At 41.4% G+C, this 10,856-nt stretch overlaps 1 protein-coding gene across 1 annotated transcript in view; it reads left to right on the forward strand.

Annotated features, from left to right (window-relative positions):
* The first annotated feature begins 201 nt into the window (after positions 1–201).
* The window catches only part of LOC121925713 (NADH-ubiquinone oxidoreductase 75 kDa subunit, mitochondrial-like), a 20,698-nt gene continuing 10,043 nt past the window's right edge, over positions 202–10,856 (forward strand). The window contains exons 1-10 of the mRNA XM_042458195.1: positions 202–356; positions 4,194–4,261; positions 5,376–5,467; positions 6,595–6,702; positions 7,267–7,343; positions 7,752–7,833; positions 7,919–8,049; positions 9,341–9,526; positions 10,061–10,195; positions 10,708–10,851. Coding sequence (XP_042314129.1) covers positions 4,198–4,261; positions 5,376–5,467; positions 6,595–6,702; positions 7,267–7,343; positions 7,752–7,833; positions 7,919–8,049; positions 9,341–9,526; positions 10,061–10,195; positions 10,708–10,851 — 1,019 coding nt within the window. The 5' untranslated portion in view covers positions 202–356; positions 4,194–4,197. The remainder of the gene's footprint in view (positions 357–4,193; positions 4,262–5,375; positions 5,468–6,594; positions 6,703–7,266; positions 7,344–7,751; positions 7,834–7,918; positions 8,050–9,340; positions 9,527–10,060; positions 10,196–10,707; positions 10,852–10,856) is intronic.

Raw genomic sequence — 10,856 nt, forward strand, 5'->3', positions numbered from 1 at the left:
ACACATTAACAATTAGTGGCCTCCGAACTGTGCCCTTTAAGGAATTTTTTTGGACTTCAGCTCCCAGAATCCCAGGCTATTGCCCAACATGGCTGAGGCTTCTGGGAGCTGAAGTCCAGAATTCTCTTAAAGTCGGAGGGTAGAAATTGTAATAGGAAGGCTGCCGTCGCTGCTTCACAGAGGTGCCTCTCCTCCTTCCTTTGACCCGGATGTTGCGTTCGGGTCGGCGATAGCCGGAGATTGCCGAGCTCTTGGCGGAAAGTGCCGAACGCGCCGCCATTTTGTTTGACCGGAGAGAAGCAGTGTTTTGGGTTGTTGTCGGAGGGCCGGTGCCGCCAGAGCGGCTTGAGGACGAGGTAATAAAAGAAGGGACGGTGCGGGGGAGGCTGGGAAGCGGTCCTCGCCGGTTTCCCGAGGCGGGGAAAGACCCTTGGGGGAGGGTACCCGAGGCACAGGAGGGGTGGTCCCCGCCGAGCAACGCAACGCCCTTGAGTGGCCCAAAAGGAGGCACTCCCCCCGTCCTTGGTGCGAATGGAACGTTCCACTTTTGAAGAGGGAGGGAGGAAGACTCAGTCCCCCCCGTTGCAGTGCAATGGTCTCTCCCGCCTCTTGCTGCCTCAATGGAGATGGAAGACCTATAGAGATGATGCCCATTGGGTGCATCCTTCTCAGGGACCAGCCTTAGTCCTCCTCCTCCTCCTCCTCCTTTCCCAGGACATGTCCTCCATTTCAGCCTCCTTGTCCAGGAGCAGTTCCAAGGCGCTTCGGATATCCTTGATAGAGAGGCAGGATACAAATAACATTGTATTTATTTATATATTTATTTATTATCATCATTATTATTATTACTAAGAAGGACTAGGACTAGCTAGGTAAACCACATTACACTCTTAGAGTGCTGAGGTTTGTTATTTGTTACATATAAATACATATATATATATATATGATATATATATATATATATATATATATATAACATATAAATATAATATAACTATATGTTATATATTATGTGTGTGTTTATGTGTATGTATGTATATGTGTGTGTATATATATACCCAGCCTCTCCCATTAGATGGAGGCGGCTGACAACATTAAAAGTACTGTACACAAAAATAAGGAAAGAAGGAAGGAAGGGGAAAAACTAGGAAGGAGGGAGGAAAGAAGGAAGGAAGGAAGGCGAGAAGGAAGGAACAAGGAAAGAGGAATGAAGGAAGGAGAGAGGGAGGGAGGAAAGAAGGAAGGAAGGAAAGAAAGAAACGGAGGGAAGGAAGGAAGATAGAAAAAACCTAGGAGGGAGAAAGGAAGGGAGGAAGGAAGGTGAGAAGGAAGGAACAAGGAAGGAAAGGAGGAAGGAAGGAAGGGAAAAACAAGGAATGAAGGAAGGACAGAGGGAAGAAAGAAGGAAGGAAAGAAACAGGGAAGGAAGGGAGGGGCTGTTCCTGTCCTGCCTGACTCCTCCTGTTGCATTCTGGGATTTGCAGTTTAAGGGAGTCAGCATTTAGAATCCTCAGCCAGAGAGCTCTTAGGCCTCACTGAACTACAAGCCCCAGAATGCAACAGGAGGTAGCCAGAGCAGTTAAAGTAGAATAGCAGCAATATAATTATTATTATTATTATTATTATTATTATTATTATTTCTACCCCACCTCTCCAACAACATTGAGGCGGCTTACATCAATAAAATCCATACTGTACAATAGAATAAAATCCCCACAATCCCCCTCCTTCCTTAACCCCAAATCAACAACAATAAGCCCAGAACATAACTGTAATAAAATACAATTAAGATCATTAGAACAAGAATAAGATGGTAGTGCGGCAATGTGGCAGGAGGACTATGTAAACCCACTAGGTAGCCATGGGCAAGACACACTCTCTCAGCCTCAAGGGATGGCAGTGGCAAACCCCCCTCTGAAGAAACTGGCCAATGGTTAGGGTGAAGATGCCAGCCACAGATGCTGGCGAAACATCAGGAAGACATAGCCCCCCCAAACCCACAAAAAACTATGGATGCTGGCCATGAAAGCTGTCGACTCCAAACTGGCCAAGGTTTGCCTTAGGGTGGCCATAAGTCTGAAACAACTTGAAGGCACACAACAACAACAACAAATACCCTGATCTTCAGGTTGATGGCTAGTCTCTTTTGCGTAGTGGTTTGAGCGTCAGGCTATGACCAGGGTTCGAATTATAGTTCCATTATATAAATCCAATGGGTGATCTTGGGCAAGTCACACTCTCTCAGCCTCAGGGGATGGCTGTGGCAAACCCCCTCTGAAGAAACTTGCTGAGAAAACCCTTAGGGTCGCCATAACCCAGAAATGACTTCAAGGCACACAAGAACAAGAAGAAGTGTAAATTTATATTTCTAAGTGGGTTTAGCTTTTATTTGATATTGTCCTACATTTTTCTTGAATGTCCTCCATTTTGCGGTGCCTTGTCCTCCTCTATGGTTAGGATATCTGGCCGTGCTCCTTGCACACAATGCTATTCTCAGCAGGCAGAGAGTAGAATAAATACAATAATAATAACAACAATAATTCTTATTTCAATCTTCCCATGGATTGAGGTGGGGAACAACTACAAATTGCCAATTGTTGCTGTGTGCCTTCCAGTTGTTTCCGAATTATAGCAACCCTAAGGTCAATTCAAGGGCAGTTAACTACAACAAAAAAGGTGAACTTATCATGGGGTTTTCATGGCAAGATTAGTTCAGAAGGGATTCAGCCTTCTTCTGAGGCTGAGAGACTGTGACTTGCCCAGGTGGGTTTTTATGCTCAAGCAGGAATTGAACCCAGCTCCCCAGAGTCAAGAGTCCAACACTCAAACCAGTACATCACACTAGCTCCAAGTGCACAGCATCAGTTAATTACACTTTAATTAAAACACAACATTTTTTTTAAATAGCTGAGCAGTAAATCAGTATAAAGTGCTGTGGCAAACATGTTTGGAAAGGGATGACAGAAAAAGAATTTATGGTTATAATATAACTTAGAGATCATTTTAAACCATGTTCTAAATAGGCAGTATAAAGTGAGGGAAATGGGAATGAGGGAGTGATGAAATAATAGCATCAGAGGCAAATATTGCAAATGTGGAAATGGAGGCAAATAAGCTGATGTACTTAAATGATGGTGGGGATGGTTGAAGGTCAGAGCAAAGTTGTATGCTTGGGGATCTACCTAAAATGTAACCAAGTGAAGCAGGATTGGACAACTTGAGACCCTTCAAATGTTGTTCGACTACAACTCCTATTAGCCCTACTTAGCATAAGCCAGTGATGAAGGAATATAGGAGTTGCACTCCAAAATCTGAAGGACCACAAGTTGTCCGCCTCTCAGGTAAAAGCTTGCTCTTACGCTCTTCCCACAAGCAGTGCGAAGGTATATGTAATGCTTCCTCAAGAACCATATTTCACACATCTGATTAAGGTTGATGTTGCAAAATGCAGCCCTCTGGATGTTATTGGACTGAAGCTCCCATGAATCCTCACCATTAGCTCTGCTAGTAGAAAATTGATGGGAGCTGCAGTCCAGCAACATTTAGAAGGTTGCACCCCAAGATTAAGAGAAGAAGTTGTAAAGTGAAACCCAACTAAGATGAGTTGTTATGCAATGTGTTTGCATGCACACGTGCTCTAGTTTACTTTTTATCAATTTGAATACATTAGAAAGACATATCTGCAGTTGTTGTCTTTGCTAGCTTAGAAGCACTGCTGTAAACATGTGGTACCTTTGGGCCCTTGTTGTTTTCTGGTCATGGCACACCTGAGATTTTGATTTGAAGAGTTTCAATTCCACATTGTTGTGCAAACATATTGTATAGGAGCACTTTATACTCATAGTAACTAGGAGTTACACAATGCAAGATGGATAGTAATAGGTACAATTACTACTAGGTGACAAATGACAAAAGTAGTTAACTCCAGATTCACAAGAATTACACATTCATCAGATTTCCTGCTGCTTCAGAGTTCATTGAACTTGTAGGGTGACTTATAATATAGACATTTTTGCATATGCATACTAGGGTGAGGATGGCTATGTGTGGATTTTGGGACTTCCAGCAAAGCCCTGCACCCTGAATTAGGTGAGGTCAGTGGAATAGCAACACTTTAAGAGTGTAGTGCGACAATCTCCTTAGAGAGCTTCCGGGACCTTATCTTGGAGCTTAATGTGAACATTTATTTCCAGCACCATGTTGCGACTTCCTGCTGTCCGCAAGGCCTTGACTGGTGTCACTTACTCTGCTCAGGGATGTGGTAAGTTACCCTTTTTTCTAGAGTTTGTATATAATAAACCTGCTCAGTGTAACTTTCACTACTGAGTTAGTAATTGCCTTAGGCAACAGCATTGCCTTCACAACCTTGAAGCTGATCATGGAAGCCCTACAGTGGCTGTAGATTTCAGTTGGTTATTAGCAAGGTTCCAAGATACTGGTATTGTGAAACTTCTCTGCATCAAGATGACTAACAGCATAAATTTAAATAAATGTTATTTTGACAATATACCTTTGATCTGTTTGTCCATTTGGTCATTATGGGGTGAAACAGATGGGCAGGAAAAAGTGGCTTGAAGCTACCTTTTCCGAAAGTGATCCAAGTCCCCACCAACCACACCACTGGCTCTCAAGGCAACTAGATTGTGTATGTCATGACTACATGGCATGGCTTGAAGCTGCGCCTCTGTGTACTTTTTTATTGTTTCCCCCACCATCCCTGCACACAGTTGCAGGAGCATACCACTGGCGACTGCCATCCATTGGATGGCCTTCCCTGTGAACATGTGCAGTGCTCCGCCGGGACAGGGCATTGAACCAGAGGGGTGCCCATGCAGATGCCAGCAAGGTACAATCACACCCCCTGGCACCCCCTTCACCCCATCCCCCTCTTTGACTGTCTGGTTTCTGTATCTTTTACTTATTTCCATGAGAGGTGTCACACTTTTTCTTTCGGGCATTGCCACCTCCACTGCTTGGGTATGGCAGCTCCATACCTTCTAAATGTGCTCCTGCAATGGGGTGTTTATATGCATGGTTAGGGTTAGGATAGAGTGCCCCTTTAGAGCCGCTCTGGCAGCACTGTATTTAGATGTAGGAGCAAAGGTGCGTATTTTCCGGGAAGAAGCAGAAAAATCCAGCCCCTTTTCAGTCTGGCTTTTCTCCCTGTAGGTTGGCTAGAGAGTGGTTTCTGGCCGGCTTCAAGGCTTGTGTGATCTAAACGCCCTACCTGGAAGCTGGCCAGAAACCTGTTCATTTTGACCATCTGTTTCACCCCTAAATTGCTAGTTAGTGCCAGTGAGTGTAAACTGTTTAATGTGACTTTGAACAATAAGTGATTTCTGTTGCTGATTTCTTTTTTAACCTGTGCCCTTTAGTACGCACAACAGCTACTGCAGCCAGCAACCTGATAGAGGTTTTTGTTGATGGGCATCCTGTGTTGGTACCTCCAGGAACCACAGTACTTCAGGTAATCAAGCACTGTAATCACTATCTGACTCCTTCTAAATTTTTGCAGTGGTTTCTTTTGCATTCTTTTAAACAAACAAGCTTCTTCATGTGTGTAATTTTGTCCCCCCTCCTTGGATAATTTGTTGAAAGTAAATGTCATTATTTAGCTAGCATAGCGAGCTAAATTGCTGCTGTGTTTATCAATTCCTGCCAACATTGGTAGGATTATTGCCTTTCCTTTTTTGTTCTCTTGCACATTATTCTTTTGGGGTTTTAATGAGATTTTTGGAATAGATCTCTTCATGTTTTGTTTTCTTGCTTTGTGAACTGTACCATAACTGTGCTTGTAGCAGCTCAAGCCTCTTGCTGTATTACTGATGACTCATAATACTGCATTTGCAGTACTGCTGCTACAGCTAGCCTGCAGAGTGGGATGATGTTACACAGTGGTAGCTATGCCTTTCAGAGCTGCATATTTATGACCCACTCATAAATGCTGGGGACAATGGAGACAGCAGGAATGCAACTTGGGGAGCATTTTCTGAAATGGTCTGATGGTATAATTTATGTAGCAGAAACTCAGTTTTTGCTAAGTCAGTATTTGCATTCATTAGAATGTGACCTAATACTAGGGTGAATTCATGGGATGCCACCACCTAAGTCTCCAGGGCTACTGCATTGACTCACTTTCTGTTTTACTGTATTATGTTGTAGTGCTGTTGGAACTAGAAGGGGAAAAACATAATTTGCTCTGACAGAAGAGTACAGACAAGGAAAATCCAGTATTTCTGTGCAAGTTGTTTTCCCTGGGTTAGGATTCTGTATATGATACAACTCTGAAAAGTCTGCCTTGGTCTGTAAGATTCATCAGTACATCTCATACATTTATGTTTATATCACTTTACTGTTCAAACACCCCATTGTCAGCTGTAATATTCCTTAAAATCATATAGTTTTCCTCAGATAGGTTCATTCCTTTTCAGGAGATTGTAGTTTAATTTGGCAAACTGCAAAAATTACATGTACTGAGAGAAGAACAGCATAGATGGCTCTTTATTAATAGATGACGTTCGTATAGAAGCAAACATTTTTTTAAAATCCTGACATGTGCTTTGATACTTCCTCATTATTTTCTCTTTTCTTTAGGCATGTGAAAAGGTTGGAATGCAGATCCCCCGTTTTTGCTATCATGACCGATTGTCTGTAGCTGGAAACTGCAGGATGTGTCTTGTGGAGATAGAGAAGGCCCCCAAGGTTATTAATACATAAAATTTTGACACAGTGTAAATAAGAGTGTTGATGCCTTCAAGAAATGTGGAGATCTGTAACTTTGCAGAGTAACTAATTACAAAATTGTATGTAAACAGCATTGATACACTTTTTTTAACATTGTTCTAAATATTAGGATCACCTAAATTGTAATCATAATCCTTCAGTGCATCTTCTGTTATACTTTATATTCTTCCAAAATCACTGCCATATATCTAGCTGTTAGTGTGACCCCAGCTTTGCTTTTCTTCGAGAGAGTTTTTCTACTACCACCTTATCCTCTTATTTTTTATTTTTGTCATAGACAAAATACTCCCATCCTTTGATCATTTAGCAGCTCAGTTATGCAGCTTTCCAGCACTTCAATATTCATTTTTGCCATGGGGTGATCAGAAACTTCCAATGTCATACCATAGTAATTTGTACAAGGGTTTAATTATGCTGTCCGTGCAGTGTTTATAGTAGAGGCATTTAGGTATTGATTCCATACAACTGCGTGATCACACATTGCAAACTGATAATTGATACTTCTTTCTAATGCATTTGTAGCCAGTAGCTGCTTGTGCCATGCCAGTGATGAAGGGCTGGAACATTCTGACAAATTCTGAGAAGTCCAGGAAAGCAAGGTAAGCTGCATCTGACCATACAGAACTTGAAGTACAGGCCTGAGTATATTTACTTTGAAGTGAATTCACTATGATTTTGTTCCATGGTTATTTTTGTCTTCAGTGCCAGAATAGTGGACTGATCAGGTGTGTTCTGTTTTTTTTAAAGAAAAGCATCTGTTAAAAAGACAACTGTTACCACATACTTTCTACGTGAAAGAGGACACAAATTAATTCTTAATATGAGCTGTACTGAACAAATGTATTATTTTCACCTATTGCTAGTAATAATAATAATAATAATAATAATAATGATAAATATTTATTTGTATCCCGCCTCTCCCATTTGAGGATCGTTTTAAAGTCTGTTTCTAGCATGCTAAATACCAAATCGCATGATACCTTTTTTTTCTTGTTGACCTCCAACAGAGAAGGTGTAATGGAGTTCTTGTTGGCAAACCACCCATTGGATTGTCCCATTTGTGATCAGGGAGGGGAATGTGACCTTCAGGTATAATATTTCTTCTAGGATTTATAAATGCTATTTGGAGTGAAATCCTGCTTCTCAGATTAATTTATTATTTAATTGACATTAGGACCAGTCAATGATGTTTGGCAGTGATAGGAGCAGATTCCTGGAAGGCAAACGTGCAGTTGAAGACAAGAACCTTGGCCCACTAGTGAAAACGATAATGACCCGGTGTATACAGTGTACCCGGTGTATCAGGTAAGTGTCTTCCTATTTCAGACACCAAATACATTGTGTGCATGTTTATTGTTTAACTAAGACAATTCATCAGTGTGCATTAGTATTATCAGAGCATATTTGGATGCGGTTTGTACTTGCGTATGTTGGCTGGCTGACCTGTTTGTTGTTGTTGTTATTGTCGGGGAGACTATAGCATTCAATGCGAAAACTCTACTCAGAACAGTGCAAAATGCTCTGGTAGTGACCAGTGAAAAATTAGAAACAGAACAAGTATTGCCAGATGCACTGGGAACCTTATTGTGGTCCTTGGAAAACATGAAATTTGATTTGCCTTAGGATGAGGCCATCACTGAAGAGACACTACATCTTCAAACTGATGGAAGGTTTTGAAATATTCCTCAGTAGGACCTGTGTGGCCCATTTCAAAGCTTTGACAATTTGATATTAGATATAGGTGGTCCTTTAAATCACATGATCTCAAGGTGTTTAAGTCTTTACAAGTAACAACTAGTACTGATAAATTGGGCGTTCTCAATGGCAGTGTAGTTGGTACAGAAAATACACATGTAGCTGCATTTTTTATACCAGCTGATGCCTCTCAGCTATTTTTAATGGCACATAGAACATCTTAGTCTACTCTGCATGTAATCAGGCTACAAATGACTGTAGTAGGACTGTAAATAGGGATGCACCAGGCAGATCAGCAAATGTAATGAATGGCACCTTGCCTCCATAGGCAGTGCCAAATTTAGGAGCCCCCCCCCCCCCCCCAGCCTGCCTGCTTGGATTCTCATAGGGACTGCAGCCCCACCTCAAAACTGGTTGCACACCTCCCTCTAGAGATCAGCAGGATTGCTTGCCCGCAGTAACTCTGTTTTAAACTTCAGCTCCATCCCAAAACATGAGTGTATCCAACTACAAATGGTTGTTCTTTGCCTTCCGATAGTTTCTGACATATTGCAAACCTATTACAAGATTCAGAGGCAGGTTGTCTTTTGCCTCCTTCAGAGGTTGAGACAGTGTGACTTGCCCAAGGCCACCCAGTGGGTTTCCATGGCTGAGCTGGGCTGTGAAACCTGGTCTCCAGATTCATAATTCAATGTTAAACCACTATACCATGACAGCTCCCTTACAAACTATTATATTTGCATTTTATTCAGTAGCTGGACCTGGACTAGTGATATCCACATGGGAGGCCTGTGTTTTTTGGATTTTCTGATGGCATTCAGATTTCCCCCCCTCTTAAAATGCAGTAATTTATAAAATGAGGCATTTCATATATTCCCATGTTTTTCTTTTATTTTAACAGGTTTGCAAGTGAGATTGCAGGGGTTGATGATCTGGGAACCACAGGCAGAGGAAATGAGATGCAAGTTGGGACTTACATTGAAAAAATGTTCATGTCTGAATTATCAGGCAATGTGATTGATATTTGTCCAGTAGGTGCCCTTACTTCCAAGCCGTATGCCTTTACTGCTCGACCTTGGGAGACAAGGCAAGTGTCTTCCACATGTTGTATTAAATATAATACAAATGCAAAGATTATTTCTAGTGGTTGTTTTCTCTCCTCCTTTGGATCTTCGACTGCATTTCATCCTTTTAGTCATCTGAAAGAGCACAAGAATCTTTAAAAAGCGAACTGATTCATAAGATAGTTACAAGAGGTGGCAGTGTTTCCATAGCAGAGCAGACAGTATTTACTCAACTGGGAGAATTTTCCCACCGTAAATTTAGCAGTTTTTGTGTCTTCTTGCTTCATGGCAGATGGTCACATGGTCCTCTGTTATCACAGATGAGCCTTGTTTCCATTGGCTACAGTTGTTTCTTTCCTTCCTGAAAACTTGCCAGGGACTGGCAGATCAGGAACTAACACTGGTCCAGAAATCATCACTGTTGAGTAGCACTACACTAGATGAGTGGGACTTCAAGAATTATGGGAGACCCTTGGACCATCTTGGAATCTTTGAGGTCATTTTCAGGTGTTAATATCCTTGAAAAGTGATAATTAGGCTTTGTCCTTTTCCCCTAGGAAAACTGAGTCCATTGACGTTCTTGATGCTGTAGGGAGTAACATTGTGGTGAGCACTCGAACTGGAGAAGTCATGAGAATTTTGCCAAGATTACATGAGGATATCAATGAAGAATGGATTTCTGATAAGACAAGGTATTGGTACATAATTGAACTTTTTGGTCATGACCTAGATACTGTGTAAGAACACACAGTTGTAACACTTCCTTTAGTCCTTTGCTTAAAGATTTGATACATATTTCAGAAATATTTGTAAATGTATGCTCCTGTTTTCTGTTGTTGGAACACTTTCTTGAAGAGTAACCAAGTAGTGTTTTACAGAGGAAGATAATGTGCTACTGTTTCCTCTTAAAACCACTGGGAACAAACTGTGTCTAATGTTCAGTAGCATAAACCTTAATGTGTTTTAACAGTAGGATTTAATCTTTAATTGTTGGCAAAAGCAAACATTGCAGGTTTGCAACCCCTTTTCCTGCTTGTATGCTGGAATGCTGGCTGTATATAAACAAAATACGTAAAGCCCATCTGTTATAGTACTTGATAAATATTAGAGGGGGCCTTAAAACAAAATGAAGTAATCATTGTTAGGTGCATTCATATTTCAGCTGTTATTTATATCATTAGCTTGGTCTGCACACTTTGCACAGATTTGCTTATGATGGTCTGAAACGACAGCGTCTTGTTCAGCCAATGATAAAGAATGAAGAAGGACTATTCACTTATGTGTCTTGGGAAGATGCCTTGAGCCATGTGGCAGGAGTGGTAAGAACATTTGCTTCTAACAGCAAACTGTTAA

This window comes from Sceloporus undulatus, chromosome 1 (genome assembly GCF_019175285.1).
Source record: "Sceloporus undulatus isolate JIND9_A2432 ecotype Alabama chromosome 1, SceUnd_v1.1, whole genome shotgun sequence".
NCBI lineage: Eukaryota > Metazoa > Chordata > Lepidosauria > Squamata > Phrynosomatidae > Sceloporus > Sceloporus undulatus.